Raw genomic sequence first — 20,925 nt, forward strand, 5'->3', positions numbered from 1 at the left:
TCTTTCTTTAAAAAAAAAAAAAAAAAAAGGTGTTTTTAAAATTGATTTGAGAGAGAGAGAAAGGGAGAGGGAGAGAGAGAGAGGAGACATGCAGTTTATGATTATTACAATAGCCTTAACACCTGTACTCACAATTGTAAACCTACTTTGCTCACCTGTACATCTATCTATTTTACTCATTTAATTGTCTGTCTTCCCCATTATAAGTAAAACTCCACCAAAGATTGTCTATTTGTTTATTGATGCATCCTTCGTGCCTACAACAGAGCATGCCACACAACAGGCACTCAATAACTACATGAATGAATAAGCCCACGGATAAAAAAGGAAGATAATAATATCCACCTCCTAGGAAGGTATGAGGGTTGTTAGGAGTGTTAGGGAGATAATATATTTGAAGTGCTTGCCATGAGTACTGGCTGAGTTACTTTTCCTCTCCAGCTTTATTGAAGTATAATCGACTCCTGGATTACTATTCATCTAAGATGCTTCTTAGTTGGCTGAGCCCCGAGAAAGGCGTGAAGGGATCTGGAACTCATTCTCCCGGAGGATTTCCTGGTCCCCCAACAATGAATTAAAGACAAGTCCAACTGGTCCTTCAGCACCGAGGATAAATAGGGTAAGCAGGAGCGGCTGAGCCCTGACTTTCACCGAGTTTCTCCCTTCCCGTCCTCACGCCCCAGGAGGCGACTCGGAAGGGATTTCAACAGCAACAGCCGCCTTTAGCGAGGCTGACTCCACCGTCAAAAAGGAGAGGAAGTTTCTATTGAACAGGCAATTCTCCGAACAGGGGTGCGAGGTAGCACCGCTTTCCGCGCAGGTGCGCTCGGTCGCCACCCATCGCGATAGACGAGCGAGATCGGCACTGGCCCTTTAACAGCCCCTTCCTGGAGAGCTGCCCCGCGCGTGCGCACTGTGGTTCTGCGCTTGTCATCATGGCGACACGGGGCCATGTGCAGGACCCTAACGACAGGCGCCTCCGGCCCATTTACGGTGAGTGCCTGTGGCCAGCCCGGTCGCCGCCCGGAAGCGCCGAGCGCTGCCGAGGGCTACCGAGACCGGGGCAAAGGCCCAGAAGGGGCGCGGAGGGTCCGGGAACGGGGCCCGCGGGCGCCGGGGCGGGCCGCGCGGGCCTCTAGGCCGCAGCCGCGGGCCTCGCGTAGGCGCCGGCGGGCCTTCCTGAGCCCCGAGGCGGCCGCGGCGCGGTCGGCGCAGCGGCGGGTCGGCAGAGCGGAGACACTTCCTCTCGCGGAGACCTGCGCTTTCCGTAGGCTGCGTCTGTTCGGGCCGCGCCGAGGGAGCCCCGAGATCTCCCCGCGGGTGGAGGCTGAGGGGATAGTCCTCACGTACAGACTTTTCAGTTGCGGGAGCCGGGCCTGGGGGGTTGTGTAACCAGCTGCGCCGGGTGTCCATGGAGAAAGAGATCCAAAGAGGGGAAGGGTCTGACCCAAGGTCACCCCGCTCGAAACAGAACAGGCCTGATCCGAGGTTCCCAATGGCGAGGTCTTCGGTGGAGGAACAGCTGCTCTGGGCACACGTGGGCGGCGAGAGGGTTTGGGGAGGGGGGTGTCATGGGCCCCAAATAGCGGCGAAGAGACGGGTAGTTGACGATGGAGGGTCCCGCGGGGCTGCTGCGAGGGCATGCGTTTCCCTCCTGCAGCCTGGCCGGTTTCCCCTGTGCGCGGTGGGTCCCCTCCATCCTTTCCGCCCGCCTCAGCCCCAGGCTTTGTCAGACCTGGATGTCACCCGGCCGCCCCGGTTGTGGGGAGTCACAGGTTTGAGTCAGCGAGAAGCCCCTTCTCAGTAACGGGCATGTTCGGTAATTGGACAGTGGTGGGCCCTTTGGCATTTCCTTTCCTCTTATGGTCTAGGTTGTATGGTCTTGGTCTATCTCAGTTAATGGTGAAGAAGGCTTCAAGGTCAGCGGTTTTTGCAAAACTAGCTCGCGTTTTTGGCGTGGATGTTACTAAATGGAGGCTTCTCCGAATGGCTGAGATCATTTCACTTTTTTTTTTTTTTTTTTGAAGGGGTAACAGTGTTTCTGGCACAGTTGGTCTTGCTTTTATTTTTGTCATCTGTATGATGCTTTACTTCTCACATCTCATTTGATTCCAAAAACAATCCTGTGAGATCAGTAATAATAGCCAGTGTGTGTAGACTACTCATTATGTCACTCACTGTCCTTGCTTTTTATATGGGTTATCTTATTTAATCTTCATACACTCATGAGGTGGGTCTTTTTTTCCCAATCTCCCCCCCCCCCCGCCCGCATTTTTTTTTTTTTTTTTTAATAAATGAGGAAATGGGGCTTTACTGATGTGCTCAATTGTCTGAAGTCGTACAGCTAACATTTGGTGGAGCGAGGACCTGAACCCTGTGGGCTGTCCCAGGCTCACCCTCTTAACCGTGGTGCTAGAAACCACCGCACTTTGAGCTGAAGATGCTGACTTGCCACAGGTCACGCAGGCTGTGAGCGGCAGAGACAGGGCTCTGATATTCACTTCCCCAGGGCTGCACCCTCAAGCCCTCCAGGATAAATTTTCAAAGGGCAAGGATGAACCCTACAAGGGCGACTGAGGGCAAGAATTGAATCCAGGGTTTGCAGTAAGTGCCTCCTTACAGTTCTGTGCAGCCTGCAGACTTTTTATTTTTTAACTAAAAAGATTCAACACTTGCCGAAACCGGTTTGGCTCAGTGGATAGAGCGTCGGCCTGCGGACTGAAAAGGTCCCGGGTTCGATTCCGGTCAGGGGCATGTACCTGGGTTGCGGGCACATCCCCAGTAGGAGATGTGCAGGAGGCAGCTGATCGATGTTTCTCTCTCATCGATGTTTCTAACTCTCTGTCTCTCTCCCTTCCTCTCTGTAAAAAATCAATAAAATATATTAAAAAAAAAAAAAAGATTCAACACTTTTTTGGGTATGTAGTCATCCTTGTTATAATTCATAAGTTATAATACATTAGAAATGGCCGTCTTTAATAAAAGACATACAGGTTTTCATGGGCTTCTGTTTTCTGTTCGTTCAGTTATGTAGTTAGAAAAAACACTCTGAGAATGATGAAAAAGGCCAAGTGACATCTTCGTTTCATTGTGACAGTTTTCCGCCTCATTGGCGTTCTGAAAGGGTCTTTGGTCTCCCAGGTTCAAGTCCGTACTGTCTTAATAAACCTGCCCATACTCGGCCTTCTGCAATTCCTTACAACTTTCAATGGGGCCATCTTGCCAATGGAACATTCTATTACTCTACCGGTTCTTAAGACAGATCTGGGGCTATGTCTGAGAATTGGCATTTATTGCCCCCTATTCCCTGTCCCCCTGTTCTCTAAAGGGCAGTTACTTATCTTCCAAAAATAGTATTATCACTCACTTTACCAACTCCTTGCCAATTAAAGGAACCAGAAGCATTGTTAATTGCCAAACTAAAGCCTCTTCTCTCCCAAATCAAGTTAGTTGGAATGTTGAGTGAAGGCAAATGATGCGAACACGTAGTGAAAGTCTTCCCCCAGAAGCAAGATTTAATATTTTTAAGAATAATTGGATTTCCACAATTGTTCTTGAGGACCAAAGAAAATGCCTTTGGTGCCCCATAAGTCAGTTAGAATTAATAATGTTTTGAACTATCCAAGAAGAAAAACCTTGTCCATTTCACATGGATAAACATCAGGATATGTTAACCAGAAGTGACATGTCATATTCTTAAAAGTGAAGACAGAATTAGTAGCTTTTTTATAGTTATGTGGGAAGAAGATTAGAAGAGGCTTTTTAGGAATTCCAAGGCGATTAATATAAACTGATAGGACTAGGAAAAGAAAGGGTGCAGACTGTTGTTGACTTTTGACCTTCAGACTTTGGTACAGCCCCTGTTTTTGTGTTTAAATACATTAGTACCCCAAACCACCATCATTCCTTGCATTCAGACATTCATTAGCGGACAGTGGACAGCTCACTCATGGTGGTGCTTGCCCACCATCCACAAGTTCAAGGGCTGTCAGCATGGAGTGCTTATGTGTGTGCTGTCCCACTAGGTAGGTATTGTGGTTGTGAACTGAAGGCCAGAGATTAGCCTGCTCAGAGCTGGATTTGAACACAGGCATTCTCACAGGAGAGTCCAGCCCTTTGTAGATTTCAGATTCAGCAGCATCACTATCTTTGTATAGCATTATTTGTATTGCCAAGGTTTTAGGATTTTACAACTGTTGGACGGTCTTCAAGCTCTTGCTGAATATTGTTTGGGGTAGAAGTGGATTGGGCTGTAAGGGTGAATAATTGTGAAACTGTGGTGGGATGAGATGTGGGGAGTTTACATTCTAGTATCTACGTTTATAATAGTTTTTCTCTGCATAAATGTGATTAGTTGAAACATCTTGAGGATGCATCTTATTACTCATAAATTGGCAAGTTTGGGCATTGCATTTTTGGTTTTTGAAAATCACCCATGGTCTTGCTAAAACACCTGCTTTATTATTCATTCTCCTTTTGCTAAAATGATTCTCATGTGCTATGTGGTTCTCAACCAATTTTGTACTCTGGTACAACCAGGGCTTTCTTCTACCATTATTAGTAGTTTTTAAATGTTTTTACTAGTAGTGGTTAGGGGAGGGGAGTGGTGGGAGTGATGGTCCAAATACAGGAATTGCTGGATCAGCAATTGCAAAATGGAAACAGAGAAATGTGAAAGAGAAAATATTTCCAGTTTTTAGGATTGATTCATTCATATTCTCTCTCTCTGTCTCTCTGTCTGTCTGTCTGTCTCTCTCTCCACCCTCCCCCCCCTCTCTTCTGGTACAAGATCCTTGTTCTAAACTGTTTTACTAGTTTGCAGTCTTCTTCTAGTCTGGATCAGGTGTAACATATTTACCAGCTGTGTTTCCTGATTGATAATCACTTCTTTGGTGAGTTAGGACATTTTCCCCCTTCAGTGCCTGGCCAAACTCCAGGTAGAGAGAGAAGGATGGAGAGAGTGAGTGTATAAAAGAAGCTGGTTCCATGTGAGGATCTAAGGATTTGGAAATTTATTTTAAAGATAGCTCTGAATATTGTGTGGAGAAATAACTTAAATGGGGGGCAAATGTAGGATGTGAGATGATCAATTAGGAGACATTTTTATTTTTAAAATTTGACATCCCCCTCCTCATCTTGCACATTTAATTAAAGGCTTGTTGACTGAAAGTATGTTTCACTTACCATTTGTATTCTTGGTAAAAGCTAGGCTCCTATTCATAAACACTTAGGATTTTTAAGCAAAGGACATTGTACTTTAACTATGGAGCTATTTTGTATTCAGCCTTTTTCTAAATTGGAGCAATGTCTTTATTAGTCTCTGAAGCTCTTGTAGGAAGTGGAAACTCTGCAGGTTGTCATTTCAGCTGCTCTGGAGACTTTCACGGCAGCTGCAAGAACACAGAACTTAAAGCCTTTCCTTCTTTATTTGCAAGGCTGATCCCTTTCCTACTGTCAGTATCCCTAAGTAGGATGGGACACATTATTCCTAGGGCCTCTTCAGGGCAAGTAGACAGTAGGCTGCATGTGTCAGGGCCTGCAGCTGTCTGTCTATATCTCCAGAAAGAGGAGCTTCTGTTGGAAAGTGGCTTGCTCACTCATTCAGCAAAATTGATAGTCTGTTGCCAATGACTTGACATAATGTTTCCCAAATTTCTATCATTCTTTTACCTAATCTGATTATTTTAGCTTTATCTATATTATTATTTATGTAATATTTTTCTTTAAATAGATTTTTAAACTTAAATTTATTTTTAAAAAATCTAAATCATTGCCATTAATGGGAAACCTGTCACTTGCCCTGAGACAACAAAGCCATAAAAATAAGTACAATGAGCCCTAACTGGTTTGGCTCAGTGGATAGAGCGTCGGCCTGTGGACCAAAGGGTCCAGGGTTTGATTCCGATCAAGGACACATACCTTGGTTGCAGGGCTCATTTACTTCCTCCCCTGGTCAGGGCTCATGCAGGAAGCAACCAATCAATGTGTTTCTCTTACATCTCTATTCCTCTCTGCCTTTTTCCTTTCTCTTTCACTCTCCCTAAAAATCAATGGAAAAGTATCCTCAGCTGAGGATTAACAACAAAAAAAAAGTACAATAAAAACAGAACTAAAAGTCTTAACTAGAGTCCAATACGTGTGAAACTGAATCTAAGATCTGTTCCTTCCTTGTGAACAAAAGACATTAGCAACTATTAAAGAAGTAGCAGGCTGACACCAAACTGAGACTACCTCCTTAATATAAAGGAAATAATAGAAAAGAAATCAACTTTCTCACTGTATTACCTAGTGCTGTCTGCAAGGACCACCTAAAAACATTTCGGTTGTGTTGGTACCTATGCTTTGGAAAACAACGCTTTAACTGATCTATCATCTTACTGTTTCCTCTGCATGATTTGTGTATGGCTGATTTTGATTTACTCTTGTTATTAAGGGAACAACACCAATCTTTATGGTCAAATCACAATTACCCTTAAGTTTGTTTTAAAAAGATTTACTAAAAAACAGACTTACATATCATATTTATTGGCCTGTTTTCTCCAAGGGGTACATAATTTATATTCTAGAATCAGTAATGTAAAATGAAAATAAACTTTTCCCAAAAGACTCAGCAACCAATTAATCAGTAGTCATTAAGAGAGGCATCCAGGAAAGGGGAGCCTGATGGCAGGCTGCATGTGCTGGAGTGTCTCAATTAAAACTTCCAGGTGCAAGAAACAGAAACCCACTGATAGCTCAGGTAAAGGGGCGTTGCCATAAACCCTTGTGGGAGCCCAGGGCAGGAATGCAGTGATTCAGGGCCTCATGGAAACTGGAAAGCTGTTAGGATCTGAAGCTTCTTTTTCAGATGCTCATGTCTGCTTCTATCTGTGTGTCTTCTTTTCTCTGCTTGGGTCTTCAGGCTGTTTTTTAAAATTTTTTACTTTTTCGCTGCTTATTAATTTACTCAGGGCCCAACATCTTGGCTTTGTGGCCATACCAAGCTGTGGCTAATCAGCACTGCATTTCCCCTCCCCCAATTTTTTGATAAAGATAATTGAAATTTTTTGATTCTTTAAAAAATATATTTTTGATGTATTTTTATTGATTTCAGAGAGAAAGGGAGAGGGAGAGAGAGATAGAAACATCAATGATAAGAATCACTGATAGGCTGCCTCCTACATGCCCCCTACTGGGTATTGAGCCTGCAATCCGGGCATATGCCCTTGACCAGAATCGAACCCGAGACCCTTCAGTCCATAGGCCGACGTTCTATCCACTAAGCCAAACCAGCCAGGGCGAATTTTTTTAAATTCTTTTATAAATGTTATGTGAATGAAGAATCAAAAGATAACTCCTTTTCTTCATTCCCCATCAACTAACTTGCATCCCTAACTAAGGCTCCTTCAAAAATGGAAATTCCTGAGCTGCTACTGGTAATCTCAGACTCATATTTATTGCTTTCCAAATGAGCTTTCTGAGTCCAGCTTTCAGTGCTGCAGTTTCAGATTATCAGGAAGAAACCTGATTTATCCAGCTTGGGTCAAATGTCCACCCCATTGGGCTCAATTACATGGTCTAGACATGGTCATCCAGCCCTACCCCTTCAGCAGAGGGCAGTCGAAACCATTTCCAGAGGAGAGGGCATGGGCAGGTAGGGACAACAATTTCAGAGCCTTGTCAGCTATAGAGGGAAAAGTTCAGTGTCCTTATAGTCCTTATAGTCCTGACTCTGGCTTGATCCGTTTATGGGCAGATCTCAGATATGGCGTCTCATCAAAGATGTCTACTCTTTGAGAAGACTTCAGGATATGTTCTGTAAACCTGGATCTTTTAGGACTGAGTCAGGAGTAACTTAGAACTGACTCAGCATGAGGTCAGCATCAAGTATTTAGGAAGAACTGTCATTTATTGAGCTGAAGTATCTCTGTCATATTTTGTAAAGGACAAATGAAGGCTTATTAGCTGAGCTAAGGATTTAAGAAAACTGGTATTACCTGCTGGGTATTCAGGCCAAGATTGTATGCTTTTAGAGTTCGTTGATTCTCCAATCTCTCTACCTGACTATTAGTCTTTGATCTTCCTTTATAGGTTGTGATTCCATTCACAATAAGATTCTTTTTGACCTCTTTTTCCTACATTGTGATTTCCTCCAGAGTAAGGCTTCTTTTTAATCTTCTCACCTAGCATTATTGGTGCTCACCAATATTAAGTGCATTGAGGACTAAAGAGATGAAACTTATGTATTTATGTGGCTGTCAGAAGTTTTAGTAATATATTTATTGGAGAAAAATTGAAACCATTAGGTAAAATGATAGTCTATTTCTGTTATTCAGAGCACTCTAGGCCACCACGACTATAGATTATTGTGAGTTGTCTATGCCTGCTCTATCCCTATGCTGATTTGGGACCTGCTTTGATGAACAGTGAGGAACCAGTAGTGGTAATAGATTAAGAACTGGTCTGTGTTCAGTTATCTTTCTATATTTAGAATTGATAACTACCACCCTCTATCCTACTTATAACATTTCTCATTTTCCTTCTCTGGAAATGAATCTTTGCTTTTATTATTTTAAAATTTATTATTTATTATTAAATTTATTTTTTATTAATAAACTATTTTTAAAAAAATATTTGTATTGATTTCAGAGAGAAAGGGAGAGAGAGAGAGAGAGAGAGAGAGAGAGAGAGAGAGAAACATCAATGTTGACAGAGAATCATTGATGGGCTGCCTCCTGCATGCTCCACACTGGGGATCAAGCCTGCAACCCGGGCATGTGCCCTTGACCGGAATCGAACCTGGGACCCTTCAGTCCACAGGCCAATGCTGTATCCACTAAGCCAAACCGGCCAGGGCAATAAACTATTTTTTAGAGCAGTTTTAGGTTTACAGAAAATGAGCAGAAAGTAGAGAGTTCCTATATATCCCCACACTCCTCCCCTCTACCCTTTTCTCTGTTATTAACATCTTGTATTAATGTAGTATATTTGTTAAAGTAGCTGAGCCAATAGCTTATTAATAATTAAAATACATAGTTTACTATTTTACATTATGGTTCATTCTTTCATATATATATATATATATATATATATATATATATATATACATATACATATATATATTCATTTATTTATTTTTTAGAGGCCCGGTGCACAAAAATTGTGCATAGGGGGTGGGGATGGGGTCCCCTCAGCCTGGCCTGCACCCTCTCGCAGTCCGGGACCCCTCGCTTCTTACCACCCACCCGCCTGCAGCAGAGGCAGGAGAGGCTCCCACCACCGCTATGCTCGCTAGCCGTGAGCCCGGCTTCTGGCTGAGTGGCGCTCCCCCTGTGGGAGCACACTGATTACCAGGGGGCAGTTCCTGTGTTGAGCGTCTGCCCTCTGGTGGTCAGTGCGTGTCATAGCGACCAGTCGTTCTGCCGGCTGTTCTGCCGTTCGGTTGATTTGCATATTAGGGTTTTTTTTCATATTAGGGTTTTATTATATAGGATATTTATTTCAGAGAGGAAGGGAGAAAGAGAGAAACATTAATGATAAGAGAGAATAATTGATTGGCTGCCTCCTGCATGCCCCCCTACTGGGGATCAAGCCCACAACCCGGGCATGTGCCTGACCGGGAATCGAACCGTGACCTCCTGGTTCATAGATTGACGCTCAACCACTGAACCACGCCAGCTGGGCTGTGGTTCATTCTTTGTGTTGTACATTTTATGGGTTTTGGCAAATATATGATGACATGTATCCATCATCACAATATCATACAGAACAGTGTCACTGTCTTAAATATCCTCTGTGCTCCACATATTCATTCCTCCTTCAGTCCCTGGCAACCACTCATTGTGTTAATTTTTGCCTTTTCCAGAATGTCACATAGTTGGAATTATATAGTATGTGGCCTTTATAGTTTTACAAATTGGCCTTTAAAATTTTCATTTATTGCCCTAGCTGGTGTTTCTCAGTGGTTAGAGCACCTGCCTGTCAATTGAAGGGTTCCGGGTTCGATTCTGGTCAAGGGCACATGCCTGGGTTGTGGGCCCGATCCCCAGTAGGGGACATGCAGGAGGCAGCCGATCAATGATTCTCTCTCATCATTGATGTTTCTATCTCTCTCCCCCTCTCCCTTCCTCCCTGAAATCAATAAAAATACATAAAAATTTTATTTATTGATTTGAGAGAGAGAAAGAGAGAAACACCAACTTGTTGTTCCACTTATTTATGCATATTTTGGTAGATTATTTTATGTGCCTTCTACTGGGGATTGAACCTGTAACCCTGGTGTATTGGGACAGTCGTCCAACCAACTGAGTTACCTTGGTCAGGGCCACATTGGCTTTTTAAAAACACTTAGCAATATGCATTTAAGCTTCCTCCATGTTTTTTATGTGACTTGATAGCTCATTTTTTTTTTATTGCCAAGTAATATTACATCATATGGATGTTCCTCTGTTTGTTTATCCATTAGCCTATTTTAGGGCATCTTGGTTGCTTCTAAGTTTTAACAATTATGAATAAAGCTGCTCTAAACATTGTGTTCAGGTTTTTGTGTGGAAGTAAGTTTTCAGCTTATTTGGGTAGATACCAAGGAGCACAATTGTTGGATCATATGGTAAGAATATGTTCAGTTTTTAAATAAACGACCAAACTGTCTTTCAAAGTGGCTGTACCAGTTTGCATTCCCACCAGCAATGAATGAGAGTTGTTCCTGCTCTCTCATTGTTGCATAATAGGTTATTTTGAGTTATTTATGCCTCATCCTCTGCCTCTAGGCTGATATGGGACCTTGATATGCAAAGAGGGATCTGAAATTAGTATAGTAGGTTGTGGTTGGCCTGTGTTTAGTTATTTTATACTTAGAATTGACAGCTACCATTTCCCATTTAAAATACCTCTCATTTTCTTATACATCTCATCTGGAAATAAATCTTGCTTTTGTTAGACTTTTGAATAATAACAGATTGCTCTTTTCCCCTTAGCACAATTTTATAATGGGTCCCCGTATTCCTTAAGATTAGGAATGGTTACATAGCTTATGGAACCTAGACGTTAGTTGTTTTTCAAAGTCATTGCTAGTTTCAGTTTCAACCAGCATTTGAAAGTGCTTTCTTCCTGCATCCTTGCCCACTCTTGATATTATTGGACTTTATCTCTTCCATTTCCCCCCACCTCCCATAGGTAAAACTTTATCTTATTTTCTAATTCAGAGAATTATACTTTGTGGTAAAGTAAGTATAACTCATTAAACATTTTATTCAAGGAACATTGTCTATTTGGTAAAATTTAAAGCTTGATATTAGAAAGGGTTATTTTTTTTAAAAAAATTTAATTTTGGGGTGACTAAACCTGTTTATCATAGGTAAAAATATTAATGTCATCTATCATATAAATATGTTTGAATCTTCATTAAGGACTAATATAATTGATTATAGTGCTTTTGGGTGAGAGATGGCTGTAGGGATATAAAGTGGTATTTTGGACCATTCTAGACATTTAGAGTGAAAATGAGCTCCATGATGTTTGTTTTTATTGGTTTTAGAGAGAGAGGAAGGGAAAAGGAGAGAGAGAAATATCAGTTGGCTCCCTCCTACTTGCCTCTCCACTGGGGATTAAGCCTGAAACCTTGGCATGTGTCCTGACTGGGAATTGAATGGTGACCTCTCGGTGCAGGGGATGAGGCTTAACCAACTGAACCATACCTGCCAGGGCCATTGGTTGATTCTTGTACGTGCCTTGACTGGGAATCGATCCTACAACCTTGGCATATGGGGATGCAGCTCTAACCAACTGAGCTATCTGGCCAGAGCTCCATGATATGTGTATGTTTTTCCACGATGTTTTTAATACGGAATTATTATGCTTTCTGAAACATTTGATACCAGCCTATGCATTTTTCATATTTGTTGTTGAAGGAATAAACTATCGTAATTTCTGTTTTTATAGATTATCTTGATAATGGTAATAATAAAATGGCAATTCAACAAGCAGATAAATTATTGAAGAAACATAAGGATCTTCATTGTGCTAAGGTAAGTTCATTTGCCCTTGAACTTACATTTGTTGTGTTATATATTGTAATTTTGACTTTAAGTGAGAAAGATGTTTAATCTCTTTAGTAATTTTCAGAATATTTTCTTGATCACTTAAATGCCTTGAGTAGTATTGAGTTAAAAGCTAGCTATTTAATTCTTTGAACATAACTTATGTAATTATTTTATTTTCATAGTCTTTTAAGCGATGTTTTGCGTTCTCTCTCTCTCTCTCTCTCTCTCTCTCTCTCGCCCTCGCCCTCTTTCTCTCCCTCTCTCCTCCATTGATTTTTTTCCATTGAGTTTTTAGAGAGAGGGAAAATAGAGAGAAGTATCAATGTGAGAGAGACACATTGATTGGTTGCCTCCTACACCCGCCCCAACCAGGGCCGGGGCCCAGGAGGAGCCTGCAACCAAGGTATTTGCCCTTGACCAGAATCGAATCCGGGACCCTTCTGTCCGCAGGCCGACGCTCTATCCACTGAGCCAAACTGACTAGGGCTCTCTTTCTCTTCTTTAATCTTCTTTCAAGGACATGCTTATTGCTTTTTGAGAGAGAGAAAGAGAAACATTGATTCGTTGTTCCACCTATTCATGCATTCATTAGTTGCCTCTTGTATGTTCACCTACTAGGGATTAACCCAAAACCTTGGCCTATCGGAATGATTGTCTATCTAACTGGGCCTCCTGACCAGGGCAGGGCTTGCATTCTTAACATTGCTGAAATAGAAGAGAATCTTTTTTTTTTTTTTTTTTAAATATATTTTATTGATTTTTTACAGGGAGGAAGGGAGAGAGATAGAGAGTTAGAAACATCGATGAGAGAGAAACATCGATCAGCTGCCTCCTGCACATCTCCCACTGGGGATGTGCCCGCAACCCAGGTACATGCCCTTGACCGGAATCGAACCTGGGACCTTTCAGTCCGCAGGCTGACGCTCTATCCACTGAGCCAAACCGGTTTTGGCAGGAGAGAATCTTTTAAAAAAAAAAAAAAAAAAAAATTTTATTGATTTTCTACAGAGAGGAAGGGAGAGGGATAGAGAGTTAGAAACATCGATGAGAGAGAAATATCAATCAGCTGCCTCCTGCACACCTCCTACTGGGGATGTGCCCGCAACCAAGGTACATGCCCCTGACCGGAATCGAACCTGGGATCCTTCAGTCCGCAGGCCGACGCTCCATCCACTGAGCCAAACCGGCTAGGGCTAGGAAAGAATCTTGATCTGTTCATTTTTTAGTAAAATGGTTTAGTTGATTAACAATCTAGATATACCTTACATCTTGTGCTTTCAAATTGGCTTTCTATGGTTCCTTTTCATTCCTTTTCAAACTGATTTGTCTTTTCTTTCTGTCAGGTGTTAAAGGCCATTGGATTACAGAGAACTGGGAAGCAAGAGGAAGCCTTTACCTTGGCACAGGAGGTGGCAGCCCTTGAACCCACAGATGATAACTCGCTGCAGGCACTGACTATTCTTTACCGGGAGATGCATCGTCGTAAGTTTCTTTCTTTTCCTTGGTGTTAAACCTGAGCTTAAGTTTTTTGTTATTTCTGATTGAGTTCTCTATTTGTCTGATTTGCTTATCACTCATGATTTGAGTGGATGGCAAAGGTAAAATAATGCATTAACCATGATTTCTGAAGACTGTAGACAGAAATTTTTTCCAGTGTATTAGGATCCTTGAATTGAAATGAGCACTTGAGTTTCATTTGTAGCATTATGATTTGCTAAGTGTGAGATTTACCCTTTTATCACCTTTTTTTTAAAAAATAAAAAATTTTAATATCTTTTTATTGATTTCAGAGAGGAAGGAAGAGGGAGAGAGAGATAGAAACATTAATGATAGAGAGAATCATTGATCAGCTGCCTCCTGCCCACCCCACACTGGGGATTGATTCTGCATCCTGGGCATGTGCCCTGACCCTGACCAGGAATCGAACCATGACCTCCTGGTTCATAGGTTGACACCCATCCACTGAGTCACGTTGGCTGGGGTCACTTTTTTTTTTAATATATATTTTTTATTGTTTGTTTGTTTGTTTTTTTTGAAAGGAAGGGAGAGAAACATTCATCTGAGAGTGTAACATCCATTGGCTGCCCCCTTCATGCTCCCTGCTGGGGATCAAGCCTAAAATCTGGGCATGCTCCCTGACCAGGAATCTAACTGGCAATCCCATCCCCCACGCACAGGACGATGCCCAACCAACTGAGCCACACTGCCTAGGCCAGCCGTGGGCAAACTACGGCCTGCGGGCCGGATCCTTCCCGTTTGAAATGAATAAAACTAAATAAAAGAAAGACCGTACCCTTTTATGTAATGATGTTTACTTTGAATTTATATTAGTTCACACAAACACTCCATCCATGCTTTTGTTCCGGCCCTCCGGTCCAGTTTAAGAACCCATTGTGGCCCTCGAGTCAAAAAGTTTGCCCACCCCTGGCCTAGGCCACTTTTTTCACTTTCTAATATATAAAAATTCAAATATAGACAAAAACAGAGAGTGGCATAATAAATCCCATTGTATTAATTACCCATCTTCAGTAATAATTGGTACATGATCAATTTTATCTATACTCCTCCCCTTGCTAAATTATTTCTAAGCAATATTCTAGATGATCTGCCATTTCATCTGTAAGAAAGCTTTTTGTTGATTTCTTGAATATTTTATTGTGAAATAATAGTTGTTTTTCTTAATACATATTATAGAAGAATATATTTGATATAACACTTATCAGTTTGATGAACTTACTGCTCAACTTTATAGAAATAGAGTATTATCAATGCTAAGAATACTTCCTGTGTGTTCCTCATCAATCTCATGTCCCTGTTTATCTTCCAAGAGATACTTGCTGTCCTAAATATTTTTTACTCCTTTGCTTTTCCTTAAATTTTTACCACATTTGTTTTTCTGAGTAAAGAATGATTAGTTTTGCTCAATGTTGAACTTAATATAAAAAATTAAATGCTGTTAAGATTTAAGTTATACTTCAGTAATGAAAGAAAATCTTATTTCTCTTTATCTTAGCGGAGTTAGTTACAAAACTTTATGAGGCAGCTGTGAAGAAAGTTCCTAGTAGTGAGGAATATCACTCTCACCTCTTCATGGCCTATGCCAGGGTGGGCGAATACAAGAAAATGCAACAGGTAACTTGATTTCCAGACCTCCTGGGCTGCGGGATTTGCTATTAGGGATCAAAGTCTCTTTAATGTGATTTAACTGCAGTGGTGTGTGTACATGCACATGTGCACATTTACATATATCTGTAGAACTGAATTATGTATTTGTGTGTAGAGATCAGCCAATTATTTTCTTTGTGTTTTTTAAAAATAAGCTGTTGTTCAAGTTTTAAAAATGTTTCCTTTGGGGGAAATTTGGTTGTTCCTCTTTTGTGGCCTGATGGTATATGTTTTGTCTGGTTCTGGTAAGTTGGCTTCAACTTCCCCTGCAACAGATTGCTGTTACAGTTTCAGAAAATGGGCAGAAATCTCAGAGCAAAAAATGAACAGATCATAGAAAGATTAACTTTAAATTTTACATCTAATTTGTACTTATTTATAGCCTGATGAGATTTTCAAGTCCACGGGGGTGGGGCGTGAGGGGAATCCCCATTGCTTGGGATACTTGTTCTTTTTTTTTTTTTTTTTGGCCAGTTCACACATTTTAGGTATTCCTTGTATTCCTGTGAAGGAGCCTCATTGGTGCACGTTTGGACTAATGAGTGGGTAAAGCGGACATCTCCGAGAAATGAGACCTGCACTGATAAACCCATGTATAGAGAGTTATGATGTCAAGCTAGTACTTTTTTTATTTAATGAATTTACATGCCTTACTTTTTATTCCAAGCTAGTATTTTTTTAAAAAATGCCTTGTTTGTGGGTGTAATGTTTTCTGAAGGCAGAACTTTCTTATTTGTCTTTGTTTTATTTCAGCGGTTCTCAACCTGTGGGTCGCGACCCCTTGGTCGAACAACCCTTTCACAGGGGTCGCCTAAGACCATCGGAAAACACATATATAATTACATTTTGTTTTTGTGATTAATCACTATGCTTTAATTATGTTCAATTTGTAACAATGAAATTGGGGGTCACCACAACATGAGGAACTGTATTAAAGGGTCGTGGCATTAGGAAGGTTGAGAACCACTTTTTGTTCTTTAAATATCAAGTTACAATAATCGGGGAGGGTGGAAGATACTATATTAATATAAATCCTTAAAATTAATTTTCTATGTGCTTACCTAAGTTTTTAAATATATATATATATATTTCTTAATCCTCACCTGAGGACATGTTTTTATTGATTTTTGAGAGAGAGGAAGAAGGAAAGAGAGAGAGACACATCGATGTGAGAATGAAACATCGAATGGGTTGCTTCCCATACATGCCCGATGGGGAATCCAACCTGTAACCTAGGCATGTGCCTTGCCTTGAAATCAAACCCTAACCTGTTTGGTGTATGGGACAGTCCTCAACCAATTGAGTCACCTGGTTAGGCAGTTTTGTATCTTGATTTTTGGAGATATTGCTTCGATGTGGCTTAACAATTACATTTTTAATTTTTAAAAAATTTCAGAGTCTAGGCAAATTATTTATTTATTTAAATTGATTGGAGAGAAAGAGAGAAAGATCAGTTTGTTTTCCCACTTATTTATGCATTCATTGGTTAATTCTTGTATGTGCCCTGACTGGGGATCGAATATGCAACCTTGGCATATCAGGACTATGCTCTAACCATCTGAGCTACCTGCCCAGGTTAACAGCTACAGTTCTTTAATATGTTTTACCTATATCTTGCTTTTGCATTATTCTAGTTTCATGTATTGAAAGAATGGAGTTCTCTAGTGTTAAATGTTTTAGAATAGAAGGCTTAATTTTTATTCTACCTGTGTTGCTGTTTATGGTAGTTACAGTTTTTTAGCTTATATGTATGTTTATTTTGAAAGCGGTATGTCAGTCTAAGGTAATAGGTATTTTACAAATTAAATGTCATGCTTCATGCAGGTGAGGGCTTCTGTTTTGTTTATTGCTGAATCCTCAGCTCCTCGAAAGCATCTGCACAATAAATATTTGTTAAATAAATGAATGATTTTCATAAACTGGTGGAGGTAAGGGAGGAAGCCAGAGAATCAGAAAACTTCTACTTCCCCGTTGACATCTCTGGCAGGTACTTTTTAAAATCCCCTTGAATGAAGAGTTTCTAGTCATTCACATTGTGATTAGACTTTCCTTTTTCTGTAAATGACATTTTGGTTCTCTGAGTCACCAGTTTACAGCCATGGTTTTCAGACTCGTCTATCTTCAAAAGTTTGGTGTATCAGCAGAATATTAGTGTCTGTAAGATAGGGTGTGGACATGACAATTTGTCTTTTATATTAAAAATTTATATTTTATATCCTATTTCTTTTTATTTTTGTGTGTCATTATAAAAATGTTTTCTTTCCCCAAATTATCAAGTAAAATTAACACTTTACATTCCATTCCTACTGAGTTTGGTGTTGGAAGTACGGACCTCAAACCATCTTGGACTCTCCTCCTACTCTATCTGCTTTGTCTCCAGGTCATCTTCATTCTACCTCCACAGTGTCTTTGAGGTCTCTTTCCTATTTTATTTATTTCATCCTGGTTTAGCTCCTCATCACCTCATGTCTTCTGTCGTCCTATTTTCCTTTTTCACTGCTAAAATACTCTTCTGAGAAGAGTATAGTATAGCTATATACACATTAGTTCCTTACTCCTTCAGACTCCTTTTGAATGCCTTACAACAAAGCTGCCTCAGTCTACCTTTTAGCCCTTTTCCCTACTACTCACTCTTCTTAATCCTTTGGTTTAGCCAAATGTCCTACTTGTTCTTGTCAGCATATTTTTCTTTGATTAATGTTTTTATTCAGACTAATATTGTTCCTACCTAGAATTGATTCATTCATCCAAATATTTGCCCAAATATCTGTATTTGTATATATTTCCTTACTTCCCATCTTTGCCTATAGACATTCTTTTTAAAACTTTAGGGTCCATCTGAAAGACTGCTACTTTGGAGAAGGCTTAATTGATAAAATTCCCTTCCCTACTTTTCCTTAAAGAAAGAAGAAAGGAATAAGGAAACTTAACCTTGCTTTTCTTAGAAACAACCTTGCATGGTGTTTTTGTATAGGATGTTTATTGCCAAATATATTTTAGTCATGTGTATTTGTCTTATCTTTCCCTAGCTTTTATTTTACTTTTTTATTAATTTGAGAGAGAAACATTGATTTGTTGTTCCACTTATTTATGATTCATTGGTTGATCTTTTTTTTTCTTAGGGAGAAACATTTGATTTGTTGTTCTGCTTGTTTATGTGTTCATTGCTTGTTACTTATATGTGCCCTGACCAGGGATTGAACCAGTAACCTTGGCGTATTGGGATGATGCTCTAGCCAACTGAGCTATCTGGCCAGGGCTTATATTTCCTTAGCTTTTAAGTGTCTTTGAGACTGGGACACAATCTTTGTTTCCTTGGCAGGAATAGGCATTTCCTTAATAGAAGCTCCATGAAATTTTTAAAGTGGATTGAAGATAGGCAAAAGATCAAAACAAAAAAGAAAGTAACTGTGATTATTAGGTGACTGAGTTCATAGCATTGATTACTGCTTGGCTAATTATGGATAGATCTTCTGTTACATATTAATAGATCTATTTTGCTCTTTTTAAAAAAATATATATTTTGATTTCAGAGAGGAAGGGAGAGGGAGAGAGAGATAGAAACATCAGTGATCAGAGAGAATCATTTATTGGCTGCCTCCTGCATGCCCCCTACTGGGGATTGAGCCAGCAACCCAGGCATGTGCCCCATTCGGGAATCGAATGAACTATGACCTCCTGGTTCATAGATCAATGCTTAAGCACTGAGCCACACCGGCCAGGTGCTCTTTCTTTTTATGCCCCTGCTTTTAAGTACAGTATTTGTATACTGTATATTTCACAATGAAAGGGTTCAGTTCTAATTAATGGTGTCTTCAAAGAACCTGATTATTTTCCTGACCTAAGAAATTTTTCCATTATGTCAGTAATCTTTTCTAATTTTAAGTTTTAAATATACTGTCTAGATTTCTGTGTTTATTTGTTTTACTATAACTGGTTAGTATCTTGTCATCAGTAAAGTTTGTTTACTTATGTATACTCATAACCCAAATTTTGTGTTTGCTTTGGTATTCTATTTGGACTATATTGTATTGCAGTATTTTCTAGAAATACTGGGTTTTATTTTACTTTATTTATTTTCTAAATATATTTTTATTGATTTCAGAGAGAAAGGGAGAAGAGAGAGAGATAGAAGCATCAATGATGAGAGAGTGTCATCGATCAGCTCCCTCCTGCATGCCCCCTCCTGGGGATTGAGCCGGCAACCCGAGCATGTGCCCCTGGCTGGAATCAAACCCGGGACCTTCCAGTCCACAGTCCCAATGCTCTATCCACTGAGCTAAACCAGCTAGTGCTGGAAATACTGGGTTTTAATTTGAGAAAATATGTTTCAAAGGTGAAATATTCTGATGTAAAAGTTCACACTTGTAATTACCTATATTGCTAGCCAAAATATAATATCCATCAAGTCACGGCACTTATAGGAACTGGGATATGTAAATGTGTTGTTATTCTCCTAGATATCTTGCCACATATCTAGATCATTAACTGCCCTCTGTATGATCTTTTCTAAATTAAGTATTTATGGCTCTCTGTCTTTCAGGCTGGCATGACTCTATATAAGATTGTCCCCAAAAACCCTTACTACTTTTGGTCTGTGATGAGCTTAATTATGCAAGTGAGTATGGCATTCACAATGGGATTGAGATTTGTTTTTATATTTGTATATAGTTGCTGTCCTTAAGGTATCCTGTGAACGTCTTGGGTAGTCATGTGTTGTAGCATGTCTCAAACAGGGGCTTTCCATATTGTCAGTTGACTTTTTGAGTTGGGGAGTTTTGGTATTCTTTATGAGTTGGTATATTGGTTTATTTGTGTGTAGCACAGACTGTATTTCCCCTGAATCTTAGATTCATTACTGGGTTATTTGATCAAGTATGTACCCTGAGATGTTAGATATTTTGACCTGACGTTTGTCTTTAAGACAATATTCTTGGTTAGTGCATAGGTTATTGAACTGGGTGACCTTGTTTTATCACTTTTGCTTTCTGAGCCTTGGTTTGCTCTTTTACAGAATGGAGATGCTTATCTCCCAGAGCTACTGTAAGGGCTGAAATGAGATATGTTGTAGGAGAGGATGGGGAGGTAGGAGTTAAAATGTAGCAGTTAAGAACAGAGAGCCTCTGGGTTTAGACAAGTCTGCGTTCAAATACGGCTTCACCTCATGTCTTGGAGTGCAGTGGGGAATCTCATCATTTTATCTATAAAATAAGCATAATAGCTACCCTGAAAGGTTGTTTACAGGGGATAAGTGAGCTCTGAGCAGAATCTGGCAGTGTTAAAATTATTAATATCATTCATTGATTTTAATTACCAATCTAAGGTAATTGTAGCTAATAGTAAGCTGTATAAACAATTGGCATTTCTCTTCCAAAGTATGAACATCTCAAAACATCTGAAAGGCTTTTCAAACACTTGATGATACTCTTTGTATATAATAAACAGTATAGGCATACTCCCTCTTAACATATTTTTAGAAAAATGTTTGAAAAATCTATTTAAAAGTTAGGTCATGTGGAAACTCAGCATTTCAAGATTGCATAGGATAATGAATTTTAATAAAGAAATCTCTTGTAAAGCAAACCACTCTAGTGTATCTTTTTGGCATGTTCAAATTAGGCCTGATATTTGACATAGTATAATGATAATTATGTGCTGGAGTCATAGTAATGGTCTGCATGGTAATATAAATAGTGCAGGCAGGGAGAAATTAGAATGAAACATTTATTATTTTCTCTTC

At 40.1% G+C, this 20,925-nt stretch overlaps 1 protein-coding gene across 2 annotated transcripts in view; it reads left to right on the forward strand.

Moving 5' to 3' along the window:
* The first annotated feature begins 932 nt into the window (after positions 1-932).
* The window catches only part of NAA25 (N-alpha-acetyltransferase 25, NatB auxiliary subunit), a 64,779-nt gene continuing 44,786 nt past the window's right edge, over positions 933-20,925 (forward strand). For both annotated transcript variants that reach the window (XM_070399979.1, XM_070399980.1), the window contains exons 1-5: positions 933-993; positions 11,920-12,005; positions 13,364-13,502; positions 15,034-15,152; positions 19,729-19,803. In XM_070399979.1, the coding sequence (XP_070256080.1) occupies positions 936-993; positions 11,920-12,005; positions 13,364-13,502; positions 15,034-15,152; positions 19,729-19,803 (477 nt within the window). In that variant the 5' untranslated portion in view covers positions 933-935. The remainder of the gene's footprint in view (positions 994-11,919; positions 12,006-13,363; positions 13,503-15,033; positions 15,153-19,728; positions 19,804-20,925) is intronic.

This window comes from Myotis yumanensis, unplaced genomic scaffold, assembly GCF_028538775.1.
Source record: "Myotis yumanensis isolate MYYU_CA2020_CCGP unplaced genomic scaffold, mMyoYum1.0.hap1 SCAF_19, whole genome shotgun sequence".
In the NCBI taxonomy this organism is placed as follows: Eukaryota; Metazoa; Chordata; class Mammalia; order Chiroptera; family Vespertilionidae; genus Myotis; species Myotis yumanensis.